Source organism: Montipora capricornis, chromosome 9, assembly GCF_036669925.1.
Source record: "Montipora capricornis isolate CH-2021 chromosome 9, ASM3666992v2, whole genome shotgun sequence".
Taxonomy (NCBI): domain Eukaryota; kingdom Metazoa; phylum Cnidaria; class Anthozoa; order Scleractinia; family Acroporidae; genus Montipora; species Montipora capricornis.
In genome coordinates, this window is record NC_090891.1 from 42,771,979 (window position 1) to 42,799,478 (window position 27,500).

The 27,500-nt window shown below is 39.9% G+C and overlaps 3 protein-coding genes across 5 annotated transcripts in view; 2 read left to right on the top strand and 1 right to left on the bottom strand.

The window, feature by feature from the left end:
• Positions 1-3,254, top strand: part of LOC138014917 (tolloid-like protein 2) — a 26,621-nt gene extending 23,367 nt beyond the window's left edge. For both annotated transcript variants that reach the window (XM_068861803.1, XM_068861804.1), the window contains one exon: positions 1-3,254. This exon is cut by the window's left edge and continues 202 nt beyond it. The gene's annotated coding sequence lies outside the window, so the exon portion shown is untranslated.
• A 7,037-nt stretch (positions 3,255-10,291) lies between these two features.
• LOC138014916 (streptococcal hemagglutinin-like) lies at positions 10,292-17,762 on the top strand. Its single transcript, XM_068861802.1, has 3 exons — positions 10,292-10,400; positions 12,076-16,023; positions 16,272-17,762. Exons 1-3 carry the CDS (start codon positions 10,343-10,345, stop codon positions 16,571-16,573), a joined length of 4,308 nt encoding a protein of 1,435 aa, XP_068717903.1. The 5' UTR covers positions 10,292-10,342; the 3' UTR covers positions 16,574-17,762.
• An 8,396-nt stretch (positions 17,763-26,158) lies between these two features.
• Positions 26,159-27,500, bottom strand: part of LOC138016988 (adenosine receptor A1-like) — an 11,270-nt gene continuing 9,928 nt past the window's right edge. For both annotated transcript variants that reach the window (XM_068864182.1, XM_068864183.1), the window contains exon 2: positions 26,159-27,500. This exon is cut by the window's right edge and continues 695 nt beyond it. In XM_068864182.1, the coding sequence (XP_068720283.1) occupies positions 26,685-27,500 (816 nt within the window). In that variant the 3' untranslated portion in view covers positions 26,159-26,684.

Consider the following 27,500-nt stretch of genomic DNA (forward strand, 5'->3'; position numbering starts at 1 on the left):
TATATACTAAAACAATGGATCGCGTTGAAGGCGTGCTCTGATTGGCTACTCAAACTCCCAATATCCTTCGCTATTCACCTGCGATCAACTCGCGCGGGGATTTGCGCCCAAAAATATTGTAATCGTTGCATGAAGAAATGAGTTAAAATCATCTCTTTGTGCTATATTATCTCACTGTCTTGGTATATACTAAAAATAAATATCCACTAGCCACCGACTCTTAAATGAATAGTTGTTAATTATTGGTAAAAAAAAAAGCAGCGAGGTCTACATAAGAGTGAGGCAACATCAAGCCTCGTTTTGATCCAAAGGCCAGGTTGCTGCAGCACCACAATGTTCCCTTCATTTGTTTGCTCAGCTACCTGGCCTTTGAATCAAGACGAGGCAGGATTCTACCTTGCTTTACCTCAATAAAGTAGACTGTCGGTGGGAGAGTAAAACACAAATTTTAGGAAGCTGAGCACACAAATGTGAAATTAATTGTTTTCCCGTTTCCCCTTGAGGCAGGTGCACATGGTTTCCATAGTGCATTTTTGGTTTACAAACATTGCTTTTGTTATTCAAATGTGCCAACCACAGGAACAAAAGACCATTTGTTTCGACAGCCAATGAGGGTCTGGTTGGCACATTAATGACAATAGGTGACGTCAACGATATCTTCCCTATTTGACACGGCATAATTACGTAGATTAATCACATGATTTGCACTTTGGAATGAATGAGCACGAATTAATTTTTTTCAAAAACCAACAAAATTGCACGATTCAGCGGAACAAGAGCAATCTGTTGTCTTTGAGAACATTTGCAAGTGCTTATTTCAAATTACATGAATAAAAGTCGTGATTACTAATAAATAACTTGATATACACGAAATTTTTTCGAGAAAGCTGTATCATAATTATGCGGAAGCAACGCATGCGTATCACGAATCACGTATCCAAATTCTGCGCTGCCGCCAAGGGCTCGCGTATTGGCTACCTTTGTGTTTCTTTGCTCATTGTCCAACCAGAATGCCTATTTTTGCACTCTTTTCTACATCGGGTTACCTCTTCTGCATTGTATTACCATGTATCACATCTTATTCGAGCCCGAAATCGCGCTTTTAATGTCAAAGAAACTACAGTAAACGGAGAGAAAAAAAGATATCAACGAAAGCAGTGTCACCATACTTAAAGGGAAGATACTCATTGGCTGAGAACACGTCAGTTAATCCAAAACAGTACAGAAAGTTGAAATTAAATTGATTAACAGGAAAGTGCAAGAAAACAAAATGGCGGACAGGCTAGGAGGACGTAACGACGTTTTAATTCAGAAGTCGAAGGATTTTTTCTTGGACTGTAAGTTTCTGCAAGTGCTACCATGTCAATCAGTGTTGCTAGTTTTCAACCAATAACGTCCATGTAGGCGGGCCTAGTAAGCCATGACATGAAATAAACACGATAAGAGGGGTTACTTAACAATTATTCTACGACGGCTCGCTGGATACGAAGTGATTAATTACCAACGAGGCGCGTAGCGCCGTGTTGGCTATAATTATTTTACATCCAGCACGCCCGAGTAGAATAATTGTTTTATTGAACACTCCAGGATCAACAACTCTCCTACTGCCTCGGACAATTCCGGTCCAAAACGGCTTTTGCCGGCAATTTTTTCTCAGAGCTGCAAAAATGTTTTCAGCTCGCTTTATTGCTAACGGGTTCCTTGACCATATTAGGTACAGCAGGTATATGAAGTGATATCCTGTGCCCGGCGAACCAATGAAAATGCTGGAAATCTGATATCTGTAGTTCAGTTTTTAATTAGCAATTATTCACCGAAGTGAAGGTGGCTAGTGGTCGATATTTACCGAGCCGGGTGTTTTAGTTTATACTAAAACAGTGAGATAACATAGCACAAAAGATGATTGTAACTTATTTATTCCTGCAAAGATTACAACATTTTCGGGCGCAAATTCCGCGCGAGTTGCGTGGAGGTGAATAGCAAAGGATATCCGGTGTTCACTCAGCTTTCCATCTTTCCGAGGACGGTAAAATGAGTACCAGCATGCATGGACTGCTTAGAAGCGGCTGCAATTTGCGCCTGTATATGCTTCCAGTCCGCTGGGGGTAAATTGATCATTGTAAAGCGCCTTTGAGACGTTTGTGATAAAGGCGCTATATAAATGCACCACTTTACTTTACTTTACTTTTGAGTAGCCCGCGCGAGTTCATCGATATCCATTGTTTTTGTACATACTAATAACAAATAATCGCATGATATATCTCGTGCAAGTAATTTGCAATAGCCCTGCGGGCTCGTAAAATTTGTTTAGTCTTTAAGAAATTTACTCGTGCTGCTGATTTATCCGAAATTGCACTCGAAATCATTGACTAAGGTGATTTTCTATATACTGACCGCTATGCTGAGCGTGTGTCAAGACAAAAAAGACAATGAATAAAAGGATGAAACAAAGGCCGCCTACAAACCATGGAACATGATTTTATACCCCATTCACACTAGCAAGACACGTTTACTAAACTGAGGTTAACAAAATTAAAATAATTCACAGAAAAATAAAGGACTGGCTTTTGCAAGAGATTCAGGTGAGTTTCCATACATGCTTTGACCTGTGCTAAATTTGTTGTAAGCGCCTTCCGAGCCAATGTCCCAACACTCCGGTGCTTATCCCCGGTTTCCGTGGCATCAAGCGACTAGGAGTATTTTTGACTCTCCTGTGGATGGGATGCAAGTCCATCGCAGGGTTACCCCCAGCATTTCGCCGGTACCCATTTATACACCTGGGTGGAGAGAGGCACCGTGGGAGTAAAGTGTCTTAGGACCCGAACCCGAACCATTCGCTCCGGAGTCGAGCACACTAGCCATGAGGACACCGCGCCTAAATTTGTAGTCGACGAAAATTAGTATACCTGATTTAAAAAGAAAACACCTTGAAACCGTGTTTAACCAAACATGTTTAAAACATGGTTAAGGTTTCGTGTGAATGGTGCATAAAACTTGGGAACATTGATCGTACGTGCTAAATTAAAATAGCAATCATCAGTTAATAAGTAATTGTTCAAATCAGTTTAGGAAAACAAAACAATTAATTTAAACATTGCTGTATGTAAAAACTGTAATACCGGTATATGTCATAGTGTAGGGAGTATTGAGTCCTTTAATCTGGTATATACTCTTTTAAAGTTAAAATCCATGTTTAAAATAGGTTTTTTATTTGCATTATTAAAGCATGTGTGCTAGATTATGTCAAAGCGGCCCAGAATGTCTCCATACAATTTTCTTGAGTTCTGCATGAGCGTGAAATTTTTATTCTACGAACAATCATACCCGAAGATCTCCGGAAATTTCCGATGACATTCCATAAATAGGCCATTTCCGAGTTCATGTCTGCCTCCTCTTCAAAGCGAGTCTAAGTGCGAAGGTTTTATGAAAATTAGTTTTCATTCATATGTAAAGTAGAACTAATTACCATCACAAAAACTTCGCACTTGGACTCGCTTTGAAGAGGATGCAGACATGAACTCGGAAATGGCCTATTGTAACGAACACGTCACGAATACCACCTCATCAACGATGCTTTTCCCAACTTAATTCGAGATTTGCATCGGGAAAATCTAAGTACAACCACGTTCTGTCGTCTTTCTGCGAAAGAAAAATGACCGGACATCATTAATTATTCGTAAAGCTCGCACGCGCGTTATCAAATTTAGGAGACCTTTAATTGACTTCAGTTACAAAGAAAATGCACCCATTCACGAAAATCAGTTCGAGATCACTGAGAGCCCATATTGATTGATGGGGATACCACAAACTATAAACAATCAGCGAGTTTGCGGAAGTCCTTTCGCTGTAAGGCGAGTGACATTTGTACAGCTTGTAATCTCTATTTTGTCGAGTTACCTTGACTTATCTTAATCTTATTTTCGAGACTTGTTTGGAATTCTAATTCTTGTTTCATACAATCTTTGGATGAGATGCTATAGTTTTTTATTCAGGAGCTAAAAGCATTCCTGAAAACATTCCCGAATTGAACGATACGTTTTCAGTGAACAAATTTGCCAGGAAGAGTATAATCAATGAATAATTTTATAACGTTTTTTTTCAAATTGTCAAAGACAAAACAAACGAGTATTTTTTCCAACAACGGAGATCAGTATTAAATGTACTTTATTGAAATTTGCTTTTTCATTATGCGACCCGTATTTCTGGCGACGCAAGCCCCGTAAGGTAACAAAATCGTTCCGAAATATGCGATATGTTATCAGTCCAAGAACGACAGCGGCGCTTTGTTCGTTCCAAATATATTTTTTATTCCGCTGGCCAGCTTTCTAGTTTTCCTCTGTAGCTTTTACCGCCTATTTCTTTCCCAAGCTGAATGAAAACATAACAAGGGTGTGCAAAGCATCTTGGTAGACAGAGAGTCCATTTTACTTTGAAATTTCTCAAAATGAGACATCGTCCCGTATGAGAAAGGCTACAAATTAGTATACAGGCAGTTTTCATACCTTCTGAGGAACTGGTAAATGAAATGACCCAGCGAATAATGAAAGATACTAATTTAATGAAGAAAAACTACCGTCCCTTTCCGGATGAAAATTTGAGTTTGCTGGCCATTTTGAAAATGGCGGTCTTGCCATTATTTCACGGTGTCCTTGCATGACAATAGCCTGTCGATCAAGACAAAAAAATTACAATGGCAATTTAAGTCCAAGTCTCCTATTGGGAGAAAGCGCGCGTGGTCTTTAACCAATGAGAACAACTCTAGTCACGCTTGGCCGCTAATTTTACTAATCTATGATTGCGCGATGATTTATTTCATTATAGCCAAGGCTATATTGGGTCAAATCCTCTCCCTATCTACCCACTCTCCTTTATAATTAAAAAATATACTTGTTGTACGGGTTAAAAGAAAATTACACGTTTTATCATAGCTGTAGAATAACTTAGTGCATGCCGGTATTTGAAGTGAAACTGAACCACTCGTTTACCAGATGGCGTCAACATCTCCAAGAGCCCACTAACCGGAGCCTCCTCTTCCATATTAGGGAGATTAGGGAGCTTAAGCAACGACAACGGCGATGACAACGAGAACGTCACAAATTTGCATATTCAGTGGGCAAAAACAATTGCTTTGCACGCCCTGCACATGTGTTTTTCACTTTTGCCTATTTCTTTGCCGTCGTCAGCAAAACTACAACGTGAAATAGCCAAATTTGAGGTTTTATGGACAACGTCATTACTTGAGGATAAATTTTCATTTTCTGCCCTAAATTGAGCGCCGTTCCTACCAGCGTCATTTTTGAGGAACTACCACACCCCCGTCATATTAAAAAAGTTGAAATAGTAACGAAGCGATTACAATAACGCGAATGTATATTTTGAGATGACGTTCTCGTTTCCGTCGCCGTTGTCGTTGCCTAAGCTCCCTAATGACAACGGCGACGGCAACGAGAAGGTCACAAATTTGCATATTTAGTGGGAAAAAGCAATAGTTTTGCACGCTCTGCACATGCGTTTTTCATTTTTGTCCATTTCTTTGCCGTCGTCAGCGAAACAGGAACGTGAAATAGCCAAATTTGAGGTTTTATTGAGGACGTCAGCACTTGGAGATAAATTTTCATAATTTCCCCTAAACTAAGCGTGAGTCATATCGGTTTTCATTCTTGAGGGACTGCCACTCCATTGTCATGTTTAAGAGCTTGGAATCGTCGCAAAGCGATTACGATAACGCAAATTTATGTTTTGATATGACGTTCTCGTTGCCGTTCCTGTCATCGTTGCTAAAGCTCGCTATAGGACGTTTTCAACCAATCTCTATAGAGACACCAAAACAACAGAGAAACGTACGACTTCTGGTGGACGAACAAAAGACGCTAATGAGAGATCTTTTGTTTTCGTCCACCAGCATGGCTGCGATGACGTCACGTGAAAACCATCCATTAACCCTCTGAGTCAAACCTTTCCCATATCTTTTTATTTTTGGAAGCACCTCCCAGGGGGGCTTTGGTGGGTGTTTTCACAATAACCAATCACACACTTATGTGACTTATGTTCTCAGTCACATGCGTCAAAATATAGTAGTTCCAAAGAAAGGAAAGATACGGGACAGGGTTAACTCGAGGGTACAATACATATGGAAGCTCCTGACACCTCTTATATCTCTAATGTTTTGACAGGCTGCCCAAACCCTGCCAGGGCCTCCAAGGACTTTAGACAACCAATCACTCACTGAGTTTCAATTGTGAAAACGTTTTGGTGCTCGGGCAGGGGAAGAAATTTTGTCAAATATTCTTACCTCTTACCTCTTTTCTGCCACTTTTTTACCAAGTATGTTTCATTTAGCGTAACTGGATGGAATTCCAACCATAGTTGTTTCATACACTATAATGCATTTTTACGTGGGATACATGTGGTAGCCCACGTTATAATTCGTAGTCGCATATGATAAGAGGCCACGCGTCCTGTCGGCTGGGGTTTCAACTCTATTGAGTGATCGCAGAGAATTTCTTTTGCTGTTAATTTGTTCACGTTGCTGGTTAGGTTATTGGCCACAACTGGTTGCTCCACAAGGGAACACTCTTTTTCATTCGCCGACAAATTTCCCTGAGAAATGGCTATAAATCCTACTTAAGAAAGACACAATTTTAAAGGTCTGAAAATGAGCTTTCCAGTCTTTCCAGGCAAGAATATATTCCATCCAAATCTTTCTTAACCAGAGCGACTAGCAAAAAAAAGAAAGAAATATTGCAAACTTGATCTTCGAAGCGCTTTCGGTTTTCGCCGTGTTTGTATTTGACAGTAAAAGGACGTGTTGGGAATATTGTTCAGGATGGGTTGCAGCTGAAGGTTAATTGAAGTGTCAAAACCTAATTTGTGTTCGGAATATTGTTCAGGTTGGGTTGCAGCTGAAGGTTAATTGAAGTGTCAAAACCTAATTTGTTCAGGTTGGGTTGCATCTAAAGGTTAATTAAATTGTCAAAACCTAATTTGCATTCTGTTATAACGACACCAAAGCTCACACAGCCGTAGTCATCACTGACAGATACAACTAAACTTAAAGGCGTCTAGTTAGCCTAAACATTTGGAAATTCGGCCTTTTCAAACTCCAGAATCGAAGGCATACAAACTCTTATAAAAAAAAAATTTTAAATTGAAGTTAAGTCGATTTTCATTGCAGGAAAACGGGAAGCAAAAGTTCCAGACGACAGTTTCGGTAGTCGTATAACTCTTAGCTGAGCTGGATGTTACTGCACATATTCAGGAGGGCTCAATAGAGCCAATATGCAAAATATCCGCTCCCAAGGCATTTCGTTGCTGGCTGGAAAATTTATGTGCTGGCAATCCCTTGCTGGCAGGGGTTCTCTCAAACCATTGCTTGATAGCATAGCTTTTATTCAGGAAAAGGAAAAGCGTGTTTTTTCAGCGAGTGCGGTCAAGTTTCGCAGTATTTCGCGGGAAATATGTCAACAGGCAAGCTTGCTGGGCGCGACGACAGATCGGGTGTGGCGGGACATGTGGAGAAGTGTTTGCGATCTCGTATGGGGTCTCAAAACATCAAAACGTGCTCAGTTGCTTAATTAGTCGAGAATGAAGTGTTTGCGATTTCTTGAGAGGTTTCAAAACATCGGAGCTTTTTAAGTGAGCTTGTGGAGAAGTGTTTGCGATTTCTTGAGAGGTTTCAAAACATCGAAGCTTTTTAATTGAGCTTGTGGAGAAGTGTTTGCGATCTGGTATGGGGTTTCAAAACATCAAAATTTGCTCAATGGCTTAATTAGTGGAGAAGTGTTTGTGATTTCTTAAGAGGTTTCAAAACATCGAAGCTTTTTAATTGAGCTTGTGGAGAAGTGTTTGCGATTTCGTAAGGAGTTTCAAAACATCAAAACGTGCTCAGTGGCTTAATTAGTGGAGAAGTGTTTGCGATTTCTTAAGAAGTTCCAAAACATTGAAACTTGTTAAGTCAACTAAAAAACCACAAAGAACATCGAGACGTATTTTTCCAATCCACCCAAAAGAGATTGAAATTTCCAAAAAAAGTTGATAGCACAAAAAGGATAGTCTTAACTCTATCATTAATACTGCCCGGAATTTCTTACTTAACAACGTACAAAAAAATCAACTGAAGCTATGATCCTCGCAGTTATGAACGCAATTTTAGCAATTGTGTAGAGAAGCCGTGACCTCGCGATACCGGTGCGACGATCTAACCAACCGCTCTAACACTGGGTAGTAGAAGGGGAAACCGAAGTCCTCATCCCTGGAATGCAGTACAGCGTTCATAAACCTAAATCGCTATCGTCGTTCTATTTTTGATGATTTAGTGGAGACAAAGGTTCTTTGGAATTTATTCAAGATTTCATAGCTCGAAAATAAATTGTAAGCCAGCGAAAACGCAAGGGGTGATTCTCCGTGGCCAACGAACTCCTGAAGTCTTACTGAAAGACGAATCAAACGAAACGAATCTCTTTAGTTCCATGTGGCTTTAAATTTAACTTGTGCAAAAACTACACAGAAAACGTGCTGGCTGGAAGTTTAAAGAAAGCGATTTTACTGGGAACTTTTTATTCTAAACAAGGTTTGCTTGCTGGGAAACTATGATTCTTACAAGCCGTGAAAACTCAGACTGTATAAAAAAAAAATCCTGGCTGGGAGACGTGAAACTATGTCATAGAGCTTGCTGGCAACAAAATCGATACCACTCTGCTCGCTGGTGCTGAGGAACGGCTCTTTTTTTTCCACGGTAGTTAATTATTACACACAGAGTACTCCACATGCGTGGAAAGATCATTAAACATTACATACGAGATTTTTGCAAGATGTTGTCGTTGAGCCCTCTTGCATATTCCGTTCTTGTCTCAGCAAATCATGTGTCTCCGTCGTATATTTCGAAGTTGAGTTCAAGGTTGAAGTGTGAAAATTTGTTTTCATTCACATGAAAAAGGCAAAGGTTAAAAATAGCTGCGTCTTAACTGAAAGCAAAACGACTTTAGCTTTTTCATTCGCTTCCAAGCGTTCTTTTCATTTCCGGTTTATAATTAACGGAATCAGTACAAAGTTTAAATTTTTCAAAGGAACTCTTTTAACGAAAAACGAAATGGTTTCTGCAGCGGTGATCCGAGAACTACTTGACCCTCGGAAATATTTTGTGTGTGATTGTCGCGCCGGAATGACCAAAACCACAAGAACGCGTGGATTGCTTATCATTCACCCAAAATCCGTGATCGAAAATTCAAAATGACCGAGAGACAAGCCCCGAATTTGTTGTCCTCCTTTCAGACCAGGAGCTCATCAAGGGGAACTTCTTTCTCCCATACATGTCTCCCCTTTCCCGAGTAGATTTATTTATATAACGCCTCCCTTGGGAGATTCATCCATAGCACGCCAACTGTTGTAAAAGCCAATCAAAACAAAGCTATCTCAGAGTGAAGGGAAATATGATACTTTTTGCCGGAAAAAACTGTTCCTAAAAATGTAGTTACACAGGAAATTTACTCAGGGAATTAGTGGAGATAGAGGGTGCTTTCCATTAAGCCAAAATTTCCGGAATTTTCGGGCTGAAGTCAAATGGAAAGGTCCGTTTCGGTTTGGTCCGACCGTAATATTTCAGAGGTGGTCCTCTTTGACCGGCCGGTCCGGTTCGACCGAAACGTGCCGTTCCATTTACAAAAATTCTCGTTTCCAGTCCCACTTCACTGTGATGTAACCGAATTTTCGGTCGAAACGTAAATGGAACGCTTCGGTCCGGTTGGAAATTTGACTTTTGATGAAAAATGTCGTTCCATTTTTTTCTTGGTTAGTTCCACTGGTCTCCACTGGACCTATTTGATGATCGATGAACAGTTTTCCGGCTCGTAAATTCTCATGAAACAACCGTATTCTGTTGTACCTAACTTTCTTTTGTGGAGTACATTCCTTTTGCCATTACGAGGAGAACAAAGAGAAACCCCAATGATTTTTCTTCCAAAAATAAACCGAACGGATGGTAAAAGAACAAGTGAACCCGAATATTCCGTATAGTTCTCATTCTCTAAATATTAATTATAAAACCCCAAAAGAATACGCTTTTTGTTACACTGACAACAGTTTGTGAACTATCATGCTGCTCGCTTGCAATATCAACAGCATTGTTCTACAGCAGGTAGTTTGTAAAGAGGAAATCTTACATTAGTCAGTGACCACTGATGAAAACAAAACGAGACACTTATAAGCCAATGATAAGAGATTGGCAAATTAATTAATGGCTGACAGTTGACTAGGTGCCAAGTTCCATTAAGAAAATCGTGACAAATCCACATTTGACACAGTGGACGAACTTTCCTCACAAGTAACTTTGGAAAGTAAGTCATCTATGATGCTGGGCTTGCAAAAGACTTGGTTTGAATTGTCATTTGAAAGTGCAATGAGAGGTACGTTTCCGGGCCTAGAGTTTTTATGCGACGGTTTTTTCTTGGAAGAAACAACAAGCATGAAAAAAAGAAATTTTAATTGAGCTTCGTTTCTCTGCACTTCTTTTTGTTGCACCTTTGTTTTTCTATTTCTTTTCCAGTAAAGTTAATTCGAATTTCCTTCCGCTCTGGAGAAATTGGAAAGGTTAACATTTCCTACAAATGTGCGAGCAAACAGCGTCGTTTTTTGCCCAGACAGGGCAGTGGGATGCCTAGGAAAACATAAGCTAAATATTTGTTTTAGTGACACCTTTTGCCTTAAAGAAATTTATACCGTATATACCGCAGCTTTAAAGCGTCCTAAAAATACCGCAAGAAGCAATTTCCGAAACATTTCTGATATAATTATCACGTCTACTTTGATCGGTTTTGTCCTGTTGATGTGAAACAAATCTGAAGACATTTTCGGCCCTTCAGTACATGACGTATTCGTGCAACGCGGAAATCTTTCTTCCTGGTTTTGTGTTCCAAATAGAAAATCCGAAATTGAGAAAAGTTTCAGTGCTGTATTACCTTGTTCAAGAAACCCTTCCTATGAACATTTCTGAGGGCAAAGTAGATTCCGTTGACTGTATGAACCAGATCTTGCACGCTTATTTAGTTATTTCTGAAATAATTTTTGAAAATTCAGAAAGACGAAGTGGTTTCAAATTCCCCCTCTCTTAAGCAAACAACAACAATTTCTATGTAAATCAGCATATCCTCGTCATTTTCTTCCTTAATTGTGATAAAAACGAACTTTAAGGAAGCTCGCAAAGTTTAAATCTGTTTTGTCGTAACCATGGATATAAAAAGGAATTGAAAACTTTCAAATGCTTTTATTTTGGAAACGATCCAGTGAATTTGATTGGGAGATAAGTACATGATCAACAATACCTTCGAAGTAATTTTTTTTTCCGCAACCATTTTTTCCGGCAGAACTACTTGCAGAATAAGACATCACGTCTCGAGTATCACATTCGACGCACGCATAAAAAGCGTAAAAATAAAATAACAATGTTTAAGAATCTTGAAATATATTTCGCTTTTCGAGCCTCATCAGTCAAAAAGAACCTATATATATATTTCAAGATTCTTAAAGATTGTTATTTTATTTTTACACTTTTTATACGTGCGTCGAATGTGATACTCGAGACGTGATGTCTTATTCTGCAAGTAGTTCTAGTTATTCAAACGCATTCCTAGCCTCGGTAATTACTTTTTCTTTAAGATCGTTCCGGCAGGAATCCTCGCTAATCTAGAATAATTTCATTTTTTTATTATTTTCATAAAATGAGCCTCTTATTTCATAGCTATTTTCAGATTCCAAGTCTACTATCGGTGTGCGTGAATTTCCCCATGTCGTCTTGTATTTTTTTTCTCATTCATTTGCTCGTGCCGTAATTCTTTGTTTTTTGAAAATGCTTCGAACTCCCATTCTCCTTTGCAGAAGTGTTTCCTCTAGTCCTTTCTTTACTTTCCATTTAATAAAAATAAATGTTTATCGGTCTTTCCGAGTTTGCAGCAATTTCAAAACATCGCATTTTCATCCTCTTTTTTTAACTTCGTGCAACTGAGCAATTTCTCAGTATATAACGACGCAGGTTTGTTCAGTACGTAGCACGACTCTCGATTGTATATATTTGTATATTTTCAGCAATGTTTCTTTTGTCAACCCTCCCTGCATTAAGCTCAATATGGCGGACTAACGGTTTGTCTCCATCAGCATCGACATTTAATTCAGAGACTTCGTCAAAATTAGGATTCACTCAAGGATCCACATCATGGTCAGTTACACAAACAGAGGTAATCTCGAGTTCATCGTCAGAATTCGCGACGACACCAGGGTCTTTATCCCAATCATCGTTGTCTTTATTAAGAAGCCCATCATCATCGTCATGGCCGTCATCATCACCTTCGTCTTCGTGGTCGTCGCTAACATCGTCATATCTCTCATCATTGGTGTTGATGTTATCGTCAACTTTAATGCCAGTATCAACACTAGCAACTCCCACCTCAGTAACAACGTCATCAACATCATCGAAGTCAGCAACAGCCTCACCGTCCACATCCTCAGCGTTAGAATCCTTATCAGCGACAATGTCAGCATCACCCACAGAAGTATCATCGTTACCTTTTCAGTCGGAACCATCATCAACCCTAAAGTCTGCATCAGTATTAAATCTCTCTGAATCGGCTTCGCTGGCAGCATCGTGGTCGTCATCATCATCTTCAACATCACAAACTGAATCACGGTCATGGGTGACACCATTGGCAACAATGTTAACATCAGTGTCACATTCACCATCACACTCAGCATCATCATCAGCCTCTGTGTTATCACCAACATCTCAATCAGAATGGTCATCAACATCAATGTCGATATCAGTGTCATCATCTCCATTTGAGTCAGCACCACCCAGAGCTTCAAAGTCAGAATTAGTGACACCCTCATCACCAGTAGCACGAACGTCATCAGCATCAGTGTCGACATCACAATCTGAATCACAATTATCATCAGCATCTGTACTGGCATCGGTGTTTTCGTCTTCATTTGAGTCGGCACTACGAACGGCTTCAATGTCAGAATTGATGTCGCCTTCCTCATCAATGACAGCATCACCATCGCTAACAATATTAACATCAGCTTTAGTGTCAATGATTGCAACTAATTCGGAATATATATCGGCATCCGTGTCAATATCATTGTCGCAGACAACATCGCCACCAGCATCCGAGTCAGCATCGAGATCTTCATCAGCATCAATATCACTGGCCGTGTCTTTAACACCACATGGGTCGGCATCACCATCGTCTTCAATTTCAGAATCAGAGTCAGCCTCATCAACGTCATCAGCATCATCAACCTTTGCATCTAGAACTATATCAACATCAATTTCCATAGCACTATCTGAGTCAGCATTGCAACCAGCATTATTGTCATCATCTCAACCCACGTCTGCCTTGCACTCGGCATCATTGCCAAAATCATCATCACAATCAGCACTGACAAAAGCGTCAATGTCACCAGAAACACCACCATCAGCAGCAATGTCAGCAGGGTTGTCATCAACCTCTGAGTCAGATGCAATATCACTATTGATATCTTCATCCCCCACACCATCTTCATACATGTCCATGGTGGTAAGTTCAAAAGCATCGGCAACAATGTCAACGGTGTTATCATCAACAGCTGAGTCGGATACAATACCACTATCGACATCTTCATCCCCCGCACCATCTTCATACATGTTCATGGTGGTAAGTTCAAAAGCATCAGTAACAATGTCAACGGGGTCATCATCAACAGCTGAGTCGGATGCAATATCACCATCGACATCTTCATACATGTCCATGGTGGTAAGTTCAAAAGCATCGGCAACAATGTCAACGGTGTTATCAACAGCTGAGTCGGATACAATATCACTATCGACATCTTCATCCCCCGCACCATCTTCATACATGTCCATGGTCGTAAGTTCAAAAGCATCAGTAACAATGTCAACGGTGTTATCATCAATAGCTGAGTCGGATGCAATATCACCATCGACATCTTCATACATGTCCATGGTGGTAAGTTCAAAAGCATCGACAACAATGTCAACGGTGTTATCAACAGCTGAGTCGGATACAATATCACTATCGACATCTTCATCCCCTGCACCATCTTCATACATGTCCATGGTCGTAAGTTCAAAAGCATCAGTAACAATGTCAACGGTGTTATCATCAACAGCTGAGTCGGATACAATATCACTATCGACATCTTCATCCCCCGCACCATCTTCATACATGTTCATGGTGGTAAGTTCAAAAGCATCAGTAACAATGTCAACGGGGTCATCATCAACAGCTGAGTCGGATGCAATATCACCATCGACATCTTCATACATGTCCATGGTGGTAAGTTCAAAAGCATCGGCAACAATGTCAACGGTGTTATCATCAACAGCTGAGTCGGATACAATAACACTATCGACATCTTCATCCCCCGCACCATCTTCATACATGTCCATGGTCGTAAGTTCAAAAGCATCAGTAACAATGTCAGTAGGGTTGTCATCAACCTCTGAGTCAGATGCAATATCACTATTGATATCTTCATCCCCCTCACCATCTTCATACATGTCCATGGTGGTAAGTTCAAAAGCATCGGCAACAATGTCAACGGTGTTATCATCAACAGCTGAGTCGGATGCAATATCACCATCGACATCTTCATACATGTCCATGGTGGTAAGTTCAAAAGCATCGGCAACAATGTCAACGGTGTTATCAACAGCTGAGTCGGATACAATATCACTATCGACATCTTCATCCCCCGCACCATCTTCATACATGTCCATGGTCGTAAGTTCAAAAGCATCAGTAACAATGTCAACGGTGTTATCATCAACAGCTGAGTCGGATACAATATCACTATCGACATCTTTATCCCCCGCACCATCTTCATACATGTTCATGGTGGTAAGTTCAAAAGCATCAGTAACAATGTCAACGGGGTCATCATCAACAGCTGAGTCGGATGCAATATCACCATCGACATCTTCATACATGTCCATGGTGGTAAGTTCAAAAGCATCGGCAACAATGTCAACGGTGTTATCATCAATAGCTGAGTCGGATGCAATATCACTATCGACATCTTCATACATGTCCATGGTGGTAAGTTCAAAAGCATCGGCAACAATGTCAACGGTGTTATCATCAACAGCTGAGTCGGATGCAATATCACTATTGACAACGGTATTATTGTCAGAAGCAGGATCGCTCTCAGAGCCCTCGACGAGATTATTGCCAGCTTCACAATTAACACCAGCAGCATCACTGTCAACATCCCCGACAACCTTATTAACTGCTTCACAATTAACACCAGCAACATCACTGTCAACACACCCGACAACATTATTGGCTGCTTCACAATTAACACCAGCAGCATCACTGTCAACACCCTTTACAACATTTTTGGCAAGTTCACAATTAACAGCAGATTCAGCATTTGCCTCGGCATCATTGTCAACAACAAGGTCATCGCCAGATGAAATGTTTCCTTCAAAACAGCGATCCCAATCAACACCCAAGTCAACTGCATCAATTAGAGTGTTGTCTTCGTCACAATTAGGCTCGACGACAAGGTTGTTGTCAACTCCACGAGTATCATCGATTTCAGCTCTTGTGTCAACAGCTTCCTCAACCAAGAGACCGTTAGGTACAATACCATCAGAGGTGGTTTGGAAGCCGTCCACACCATCGTCAGTATTTTCATTATCACACTCAAAAGCGCCATCAAGAGTATTTTCTAGTTCACGAGTGTCATCTACTCCAACAGTCCCGTCAACATCCTCGTCAGTCAAGACATCATTGTCTGGTCCACTTTTGCCATCATCATTGGAACCAGGAAGGGCAGCATCGTCTCCAGTATCGTCACAATTACAATCCCACCCTCAAGTAACATCGATCCCAGGGCTCACGTCAGCATCACTATCAACATTGACGGCAACATTGTCATCAATACCAGGACAGCCAATACCAGCAATGCCGATGTCAGCCTCAATATTGGCATCCTCCTCTATATCATCATCAAAACCATCAGCATCAGGTCAAGGTGAGTCTTTTCAAGTTGACGAAACATTACTTTTATGTTTTGTATGAAACACGACTTTCCAATTTGTGATTAGTTATGCTTTAAGTGGAATATAACTGCTTAATGGGCAGTTAACGGTATTTCCCACGTACTATCCAAACCATACAAAAAGCCAAATGCAAGTTCATGCAAGTAGTTCGCTCACCATACTTATCTCATTTCGAACAGTTGTTTAATTTCACACTGCAAACTATTTTTATTTTCACAAGATTGCAATGGGGGCATTTGCAATGGCTCCGGGAGTCCCGGTAATTCTGGTGTCTCCGTTGGTGTGGCTATTGGAAGTTTCCTTGGTGGCGTGGCTGTGACGCTAATAGCGGGTCTTCTTCTAACCGTTATAAAACGTATAAAGAAAAAGGAAATTCAAGTTGGCCCTTTGCCAGTGACAGCTCAAGGAAAGCAAGTGGACCAGTCTCATCCCGACAGCGCCATGGGAAATAATAATCAAAGACACGAAAAAAATAAGCGAGGCGATATGATGTTGTGTATATCGTTGGGAACATGTGTATGAGTTTCGCAGAGTGTAACATGCAATAAGAGAACTACACTGCCTCCAAGTGCCGTAGTATTTCTTGAAGAAACACTCACTGGGAAGACGATTCATTCCAGACGAAGCTTAAGAAAATCAATTGGTGGGTTTCACAGCCGGACTTGGGGATTAGCTCTCCTTGAAACTAAGATGATAGGATCATCTGGCTGAAGCAGTTGTTCAGGAAAGCAAAAATTGGTACACGCAAGCCTTTATGCTATGTGGAAAAACCGACTGAAATCATAACGTTGGTTGAAATGTGTTGAGAGATGCTATTTTCAATTTTTGTAGTAATTGAAGAAGCTCTTGATAATGACGATGTCTAGAGCTTTGAAAGGACCAAACTGTGCTGGCCGGGTCTTTTATTTAAAATGTTTAATGATATTGCACCTAGATACTGATTCAGTTTGTCATCAATTTGTCCATTACTTATCGTATGCATTAGACGTGATAGAAGGGTTTTAAACTTTTTTTTTTTTGCCGAGACAGAAAAATTGAAATCCTCTTTTTTTTCATCGGCTGTGAAGCTGTAGAATTGTCTACCATTATCAGTCCGTGATAGTCTGAATCCTTTAAGAGTACGCTTTTACGTGAGATATTCTATGTGCAATCTGCTAAAAGGCTCTGTGATTTGGATGGCAGGTGTTTATCCATATTACGTGCAAGACTCATGCTAGAACATTGTGCCTTAAATTGGTATTTGTTTTTTATAAATTTCTGGCACTCCCCCACCCCTTGTACTTGCTGAGCGCGTTTTCTCTTACTTATTTATTTACCCCTGTTTCGCTGCTCAACGCTTTATATTGCTTTATATTTCAAATCGTGCCAAAAACTTAGAAATCTTGCTTCACGGTGCCATTTCAATCAAGTTTGAAGATAATGCAGTGATCTTTCCAGCTGTCAGATTATAGTGAAATCATAAAGATTGGAAGGAAGTTCAGTATATGATTCTATTTTTTATGTCTTGGCCAACTCGTCTGTCTCTTGTGTTATTTTAGCGTCATTTCTTGTCAAATCTAATGTAATTTTTTCACGTAATAACTCGTAATGTTGTTGTATCAATGATTTACATACGTCCCCCTAGATGAGCTCTTGGGACTAATGTAGTAAAATATTGTTCAAATAAATTTTAAAAGCTCTTTTTGGACGGAGATACCAGATTGGGAAAATCCGATATCCGGTGCTAAGAATGAAATCTAGTATCCGTCGTTATATCTCTACTTCAATCTGTTATAGGGTCCGACACACGTTGAATTTTCTTTAATTGCTCATGCACAGGATAGAAAATTCGTTCTCGTACCACAGGTACTCCAAGCTGACCTGTGCTCGTACTCGGCAATCAAACACCAATCTAAATTAAAGGTGAAACCTTTTCTAAGCGAACCCCCAAGTAAGTGGACACCCGGCCTTTGTTAATGAACACTAAGTGAGACCCTAGGCCTGCCCTAAACCGATTTCGAATATATTTAAATTCAGTCTGTGCAAAAGAGGTCACCTCAATCGTCAATCGAGTTCCTCATACAAGTCCTTATTTTGATTCCCCAGAGCTTCGACATCATGTTTACTTTATACATGTCAAAATTGTACGTTTTAGCGGCTAGTATTTCCTCTGAAGACAAACCTTTCACTATTACTAAAATGATTTTTGTTTCCCTATCTTTTTTCATCTTATACCCTTTTTAAGCGAGCGCTGGATTAAATTTCCAGTGTCTTATCGGACAATCGCTTCAATATTGGATAAGTCCAAAAGTTTTACTTAAATATCAATGAATCGTCGAACAAAATCAAGGGTTTAAATACAAATTCCTCTCAGGCGCATTCCGTCTCAGTTAAGGTACTCTGATGCAAGATGTACATATATTCTAATCCATTTGTCTTGGCTTCTCGCGTATCTCTGTCTATCTCAAATGCTACTTGGTAAGAAAAAACCTACATATTTTTCGTAAACTTTCGTTGGAGGAACGCCATCTTTTTAGTGAGCAAATGAAAATGATTGATATTGTTATGGTACAATGCAAGTCATGAGTATCCGTATCATGAATCCAACCAATATCTTGGCTTGCATTTCAGAGTGAATGTACTTTTTATCACTTACTGATCATTAAGTCATTTATTACATGGACGGCAGTAATTTACCGAGAACTAGAACTACACACCTCTACATCCGGGAACCGAGTGGCGTATTTTTCGTAAGTAACACGATTGGTCATATTGAGCAACACGTCACGCCTTTGTTTGTTTTTATTAACACCCAGTATTTGTATTTAACGTCTGCTCTTCAATCTCCACCATGTATATTTATTGTCCATATAATAAAAGGAAAATCACTCGTTAAACCGAAGATACGAATTTTATGTTCTCGTGGCAAGAACAATATCTCATTCGTTCGCAGCGCTCACTAGTACTCTTGCAATGAGAACATGAAATTCATATCTTCTCGCCATCGTGTAATATTCTCCATGCTGAGGTGGATCCAGGGGAGGGGTTGAGGAGGTTGCAACCCACCTCCCCCCCTAAAATCGGAAACAAATTTAGAGGAATACCCCGGACCCCTAGAGAACTTATGCCAGATAACCAAGAGGTGACATTCCTGGATCCGCTCCTGCTCGTGCGACTTTCTGTCCCAGGTGACTGTGCGGTGCACTTTCGTTGGTGATCCTTTGCGGGCACTTTGTTAATCCTTTGCGCACCGCACTCATGAAACATTGAAAATTTTTCCGGAATAAGATGTTTCTCTGGAGACACCAATAACAATAGAGAAATGCATGACTTCTGGCGGACGAGCAAAAGAAGCTAATGAGATATCTTTTGTTTTCATCCACCAACATGGCTACAATGACGTCACGTGAATACCCCCTATTAAGCCAACAGTCCCCGTCTTTTGTTCTTCGGCACATATATATACGCGGGGGATTCTATGATGCCTCCTCGTACGGGGGCAACTACAATGATGCCCCATGCGTGGGCTATTTGACAATTATTCCATGATCGCGCGTTGGATAAACTCCATAGGTTTGGAAGTACGAAATACGAGCGAAAAAAGCGAGAAAATTCGAGCGAAATCTAAAAAGCTTGGTGAAGATGCGATGTTGTGTAATACCTGTTTGTCAGACAAACGCAGGCTCATTACAAAAACATTTCTCACCTTTTCTCGTACTTCTAAAGGTCGGAATTGATCCACACTTTCCACCAAAAAAGAGAGAAATTTCGCTTTCCGGCGAAAAGAATTTTAGCTTAGCAACGCTTGGCGCTTGAGCTGATAACCGAGATTGAGTGAACCAATCAGAGCACGAGAAATGCATTAACCGAGGTTGAAAATTAAATAAAAGATATTATTTTTAAAACACATTATGCACACGTTGTTCTCAATTCATGACTGGTAAAGAAATGGCTGTATATTCGACAAGGCCGCAAAACAATAAAATCATTGGGTTTAAGAAGAAAAATATCGTGCTGCACATGTAGCACGCATTTTTTCACATGAAGTTTTTTCTGTAGTCTCCATAGCAATGACGTGAAACACCAAAGGCGCCCGTAACCGAGGAAACAATGGGGAGCTTAAGCACCCACGTTTTTGAGACTCGAACGGCAACCGGAAGTCAGCTGTTTTCCCCTTTAACCTGTTTTCACACAACCACATTTACATTACTAAGTATCTTTTCTCCAGTAGAGTGATTAGTATGAAAATGTGGGAGACACCACTGTCCTGGCACGAGAAGTTTTCTCTTCCGGTTGCCGTCCGCGTCTTAAAAACGAGTGTGCTTGAGCTCCCTAATGTTGCAGAAACGTTGCTGCGGTAGCAAATGTTTCCTCGTTTGCGACCTCAGGAAACGTTTGTTATGAATGCAAAATTTGCTTGCCGGGAAACAAAAATGTTTGGCTGAGTTTGCTGACAAACATTTTGTGCACTTACTTAATTTACGACGTGAATGAGACAGAATGATTGCAAAAGACTTGCGACAATCGGTGACGTTTTCCTTCGTCTACGTCGCCGTCGTAAATCTTTAAGTCCCTAACTGTTTGCATCGACTAGCACTTGTTTCTCTCCCTAAAACTGACATTTCTCTTTCAATTCAACTTATAAGACGTGCATTCTCCTTCAAAGAAACAAATATTTTAAACATGCTGACAAGATTCAGAGTATGCGAGTATTACAGTTTCCGATATCCATTAGATTAACGAGACAAGCTCCTGAGAAGTCGAATTATTTTAATTATTGATCACATAGTGGTACCCAACTGAAAGCTAACCGTGTTCAAAGTGGAACTTAAACCCAAATACTGTAGATCAGCGCGACTTAGGTCAGAAACGCTATTTCTTGTTGAATTATAAAGTTCTAACTCTGCCAACAATTCTGCCTTTTTTTCACTGATTCTTTTTACAGGAGTAAGCTTGTCATTTTAAGATTTGTGGTTACTCAACAGTTACGTTATGTATGATACTTTCAAAACGCTTGGGTTTGAAGCAAAATTCACCTGTTCGAAAACACCTGCAATTTGTCATAGCTTTAGCGTCCTGTTTTTAGTGAAACGGAAAAAGCTGGGCTGCTGTTATTCATACAAGCGTCTCCCATTCTGACTTATCTCTTTGTTGCTCGATATTTCCTAGTCCATGTCATAGTTAATCGAGGGACTGGTTATGAAACCTTAAAACCTTCAAAAGCGAGGACAATGTTGTCGCAATCGATGTTGAATTGACCGTGACCCTGCACAATCTTTTGTTTTGGTCTCGCACGGGTTCCCAAATTAGTCGCGCATAATTTAATCGAAAGATGTGATTGGTTATCGTATCGAACAAAGGTGTGCTTTGTGCAGGGTCAAGGCCAAAAATACGGACAAAAACATCAAACAAAGGAACTTGTCGAGTTTCATAACCATATCCATGCATTAGCTATGTCCATATCTAAAAACTTTTTTTCATGAAGTAAAACTCTCTTTCACCCTCAAAACAAAGGGAGAAACCGCGAAGGCTACGGCGACGAAAACGTCACTTCAAACTATTAGTTTGAGCTATTCTAAGTATTTCACGATATTTTCATCTTGTCTATGTTGTATGTACAATATGAGTGAAATATGCTATAACCAGATTCTCCTGGGCCCAGATCTGTTTTATGAAAATAAGTGAGGGATTGGTCAACACGAAATAACTTTGGGACATTGTTAACAGCAATAAGATGTGAAACCTTAACCACTCTATAAAACGATATATTAACACTTGACATGTTAAAGTTATTTTTAGCTCAGAAATCTTTTCAGCTAAACGGTAACACTTTTTATAATTTTCTGGTGGCTGGATTAACCTTTATGATGCTAACACTATTGAGTACATCATTTCTGTGCTTGGACATTTCAAGATAATTTGAAATAAATGTCCGAAAAAATAAATCCTTTCCACAGGGGACTGGGCACTAGTACAAAATGCCGTATATTCTCGGTTTTCACATGACGTCACGACCGCCATGTTGGTGCCCAAAACAAAGAAAAGGCGGCCATGTTGGTGCCCCGACGAAATCCTCCGGGAATTTAACTCTATTATTACGCAAACACTTCCTTTTGTTTTCGTTGAAAAACATGGCTGTTGATCACGTGAGTGAAAACCAGCAATTTCCAAAACTAAAGACATATTTAAAAAAGGCCAAGCGCAGTTCGTTTTCTTTTACCATTTTGACTAATCGAATAGTAGCGAAGCGGAATAAATTTTAGCATAAACTGTTGCCGTTTTTTAGTTTGAGGTTTGTGGCCGTAAAAAGTCACGTGACTTCATTTGCATACATAATCCGCATCAATATAAAAACGTTTGTAACGTTAGTAGTCTGCGAAAGTCTTAGGTTGTTATTACTAAACCTTCAAAAGTTAGACCACCCCCTTACTTTTTTGTGCAATAATTTGGGTCCAGCTTACTAATAGGTGGCTGGAACCAGTTTCACTACTTTTAAGGACCTTTTTTTAGAAGGGTTGTCACTACAAAACTGTATCACGTGAAAGAAATGTTATGATACCATACCAAACACCAATTATTGCTTAACAAAATGCGCTCACTATGTTTACGTAATAGGTTACTATGGCAACATGACAGCTCTTCAAAAACACCCTATATTTCGTCTGTACTTGCTTATATCTCAAAAATGAACTCGGTGACCCCCAGTACATTTATCCCTGGAATAGAGTTATTACACCTTAATTTCAGGAACCGGCCCCAGATCAAAACTGTGAAGGTGATCAGAGAGAGCTATTGCCACGAAGCAATATTGGAGCAATATGTATCACTTGTATATTCTCCTTGTTTGAAAAAATTGAGGAGGGATCCCCTTGACAGTGCTTTTGCTGCTCATTGTTTTTTTCTCAAACAGTGAATATGGAAGCATAGAACATCTGTTTGGCAAGTCGTCGTGTGTTCATCATATGTAGACAGTATCAACTCAAAACGCAATAAAATTAACATAACTTATCGCTGTCTCAAGATTTTTCGCGATTATTCTGTCTTGTTCACCTCGTACAATGCGGGCCAACTATCCCGTAAACGGGTGGGTACGAACGGGTTTAAAGTAAAGGTGATACATGAATGGTTCATTGTTGTGCGCTCAGGTTGTCGTCAAAATCCCAAATTTGGTGATTTCACGTTGCTGTTGTTAGGGAGTTTAAGCAAAGACGACGGCTACGGCAACGAAAACGTCAGTCCAAAATATAAATTAGCGCTATCGGAAGTATTTCGCGATTATTCCGTCTTGTTCACCTTTTACAATACAGGCGAACTATCCTGTAACTGGATGAGTACGAACGGTTTTAAAGTCGAAACAGAAAATGACTGTTTCATTGTTATATGCTCACGTTGTCGTCAAAACCTAAAATTTGGTGATTTTACGTTGTCGTCATGTGGAATACGGCAAGAAATGTAGGCTTTTGTACATTATGCTAGCATTTTTTCGTCCATTTTAGTGAGGCGTAGGCATTGAACATTATTCGAGTATTTTAGTGGCATTTTCCCCGAAAATTAATATTTTCCCCAGAGTATATAGAAATGAAAATTGCTTTTACTACAAAATGAAGGATTAACAGAACAACAGATCATTTTGAGAAAAATCTTCTGGTGTATTACGACTTTTACATACGTTCTTGTTAACTTGTTCTACTAAGTAAACGTTTTTATTAAGCACCGAACTGTAATTGTGTTGAAACATTGAAATTATGAAATTTTAAAAACCCCCATGTCTGAGCATTAAGGGAGCATTTCAGAAACTTTTTGGGGGGAAACCGAGCATTTTAGGGAGCATTAGAGCATTTTAGTGGGGAAATAAAAGCATAATGTACAAAAGCCCAAAGAAATGCACGGAAATTCGTGCTGCACGATTATTTTTCTTTTTTTAACCAATCATATTCTTGCTTTGTGGCGTTGCCGTAGTCGTCTTCGTCGTCGCTCAAACGCCATAAATCAGTAATAGAAAATGATCGTGCTGCACGTGTGGCACGCATTTTTGTACATTTCTTTCCAGTACTCGTCAAAACAACAACGCAAAATGACCAATTTTCAGATTTTGATGACAACGTGGACAAACAATTAACACTTAATGACTGGTCCCGAGGGAAACAGTTCATTTTGCTTCCCCAGAATCTCAATGTTTTCCCGAGGCGCAGCCCACGGAAAAACATAGCACAAAAAGAAAAACGTGCAACGGTGCTCGTCGGTCAACATTAGGGAGCTTAAGCAACGACAACGGCGACGGCAACGAGAACGTCACAAATTTGCATATTTAGTAGGCAAAAACAATAGCTTTGCACGCCCTGTACGTGCGTTTTTCACTTTTGTCCATTTCTTTGCCGTCGTCAGCAAAACTACAACGTGAAATAGCCAAATTTGAGGTTTTATGGACAACGTCATTACTTGAGGAAATTTTTTCATTTTCTGCCCTAAATTGAGGGCCATTCCTACCAGCGTCATTTTTGAGGAACTACCACACCCCTGTCATATTAAAAAAGTTGAAATATTAACGAAGCGATTACAATAACGCGAATGTATATTTTGAGATGACGTTCTCGGTGCCGTCGCCGTCGTCGTTGCTTAAGTTCCCTATTCGTGGGTAACAGTGCACTGTTACCTATGACGTCATAGATTTTGCACTGTTGCCCGCTCGGAGACCTTTGGCGGGAAACAGTTTTCTTGTTAGATGTCATGTGACCTCGAAGTAACCAATGAGAGCACCGTGCTGCTCGGGGAAAAAATTTAGCTATATAACAGTGATTATCATTCGATGTATTTTTCCTCCCTTTTCATTGGCCGAGAACCCACCACGTGACCTGCAAATAACTGCCTACAAATAAGTGTTTTGTTTTAAATGTTCTGTTGCAAATAATATTCTGCTCATGCGTAATTAAAACCACGCTCTGGTGTGAAAATGGCAGATCGGTTACCCGAAGTGTCAGAGAATGATCTTTAGTTGATCAAAAGAACAGTGAGAATACTAAGAAGGCAACAAATGAGCTAAATATCGAACAATCGAACACGCAGCAGACAGTGAACAGTCTTTACAACTGCACTTTTAACTTTTAAAGTAAACCGTCGGACAGCATGTTAAAGCTTCTTCATCAATGAATACCGCATCTTCCCCTTTTTCGGATTAGGATTTCAAGTCCTCGAAGACTGTGAAATTCTTCAGCTTTGTTCATGCTATATTTTGTTATTGAACGTTTTGAGTGTAACTCAAGGTTTTGACGACAACGTGATCTTACAACAATGAACCATTCATTTACCACCTTTACTTTAATTAATCGCGTTCGTACCCACCCATTTACAGGATAGTTCGCCCGCATTGTAAGAGGTGAACAAGACGGAATAATCGCGAAAAATCTTGAGATAGCGATAAGTTATTAACAATTATTCCTCGAGCCCTGAGTCAATAGCCCATGAGGCCGAAGGCCGAATGGGCTATTGACTCAGAGGCCATGAGGGCGAGAGGAATAATTGTTTTAGTAAAATCCAACCAGTTGGTCAAAAAAATATCGAGACAAAACATCTTTCGCTAGTTAAAGCTAGACTATAATTGTTGTTTTGGTTTTCAAAGCCGGCGCTTTTCGCTACAAGTGGGCTATAACTAATAGCCTACTAGTAGCTCAACCAATCAGAACGCAGCATTGATAATAGACCACTAGTTGGATTTTACTAATATTAATTATTTTTGGAGTGACGGAGGGAGGAGGGGGAGGGGAGGGGGCATTGATGGCCTATTGGAGTTAGGCTCCAATAGTTCCAAAAATCGAAAGCATCTGTGGTCATTACACTGCAAGATTAGTTACGCACTTCAAATACAGGCATTTATTTCATTCATTGAGGGGCTTCTTAATAGTTCAGTTGGTAGAGCATTGCACCGGCGTCACAGAAGTCATGGGTTTCAATTTTAGTTTTATTGCAGTTTGAGTTGATAATGTGTACATATGAACATAGGACGACTTGCAGAAATGATGTTCTATGCTCCCTTATTCATTGTTTGCGAAGAAAACAAGCGGCAAAAGCACTGCAGTCACAAGGAGCTCTCCTCTATTGTTTCAAACAAGGAGAATATTCAGCTGATACATGTTGCTTCAAAACTTTTATTTGTAAAGAAGACACCTCCAAAGGCGAACTATACATTTCGATTTCTGCTTAGAATTCTTTTCCATGTTAAAGAAAGCAAAGTGCAAAGCAGAATTAATAATCCTAGAAGCTAACATTTCCAACAGTGTTAAAGTGATTGCAGTCGAGTTGGCTCGGATGCACCCTCAAAGCTTGATTGCATTGGCAAATGAAATCTTTGCGAGACCTGCCAAACAAGCTTAAGTTTTTTAACTCTTCTCCCTTTTGTACGTTTTTATTTACGTTTTTATTTACGATTAAAAATAGAAGAGTAACCAGGTTTTGGAGACATATTCATGTAAAAAAGCGTTTTCTGGTTAAAAAGCTTACATATATTTATATATATATATATACATAATTTTTAACCAGAGAACGCTTTTTTACATGAATATGGTTTTATTTACCTCTCCAAAGAGGGTGTAGTCTACGTTATCTTTTCGTATGATTGATAATCATGATATCTGTGACAAATGAGTTCTCTAGTTCTCTTTTATACAGGACTGATATTTGTAGAACGATGAGTCACAGGCATTCCAGCTTCCCCATGTGGATCTGAATTCTGAACTATCTTTTTCGGAAGCACAGGTGAACCAGGTTTGTGATGAGGATGCGAAATGGTGCCCTTCCACAGTGTGCCAACATTTCTGCCTTTGAGAAGTTGAAAGCACAAGCGCAACGAGCGATTGAATTTTGGAACCCTCCAAGCATACATGTATGGGTCGACCAAAGAACTCACCGTTAAAAACTCGTTTGCAATTAGTCTAAACACGTACAAAGCACCGGAGTCTTTTCGAGACCAGAAGAAAAGAATTTGCACAAAGACGAAATAAGGAAGAAAGGACACATAAAATAGAATTAAGATCAAGACAAAAGCTATGACCATTTTTCTTTCCTTCTCAAGTTCCCGAGTTCTGGTGACAGCCGACAAACTTGCTCGAACTTCCTTAAGTTTCTTCCTTAACAGAGCAATCTGTTTGTAAATTTTGACATACATGACCGTTAGCACAAACGATGGTATTACAAAATGAGTATAACAGTACGTGAACAAAAAAATCTCCTTCTTTACGGACGACAATGGCAGGACACACATCACAAAAGCGTTCACCCAAATTCCGGCTATAGCGACTTTCACCCTCTTGGTAGTGATGGCTTGCGGGTATCGGAAAGGTTTAATTATGGCAACATATCGTTCGTAGGACATTGCCATCAGCGTCGATACCGCAGCGAGTATCGATACTGCTCCGATGAAGTATCCAGTAATATTAAGGACAGGTACGTCTGGTATCCCGTTGTAGTTGTACAGCAA

Coding starts and splice junctions, on each gene's coding strand:
- LOC138014916 (XM_068861802.1), top strand. CDS start 10,343: ATGATGCTGGGCTTGCAAAAGACTTGGTTTGAATTGTCATTTGAAAGT. Junction 10,401..12,075: donor ATTTGAAAGTGCAATGAGAG/GTACGTTTCCGG, acceptor GTATATTTTCAG/CAATGTTTCTTTTGTCAACC. Junction 16,024..16,271: donor ACCATCAGCATCAGGTCAAG/GTGAGTCTTTTC, acceptor TATTTTCACAAG/ATTGCAATGGGGGCATTTGC.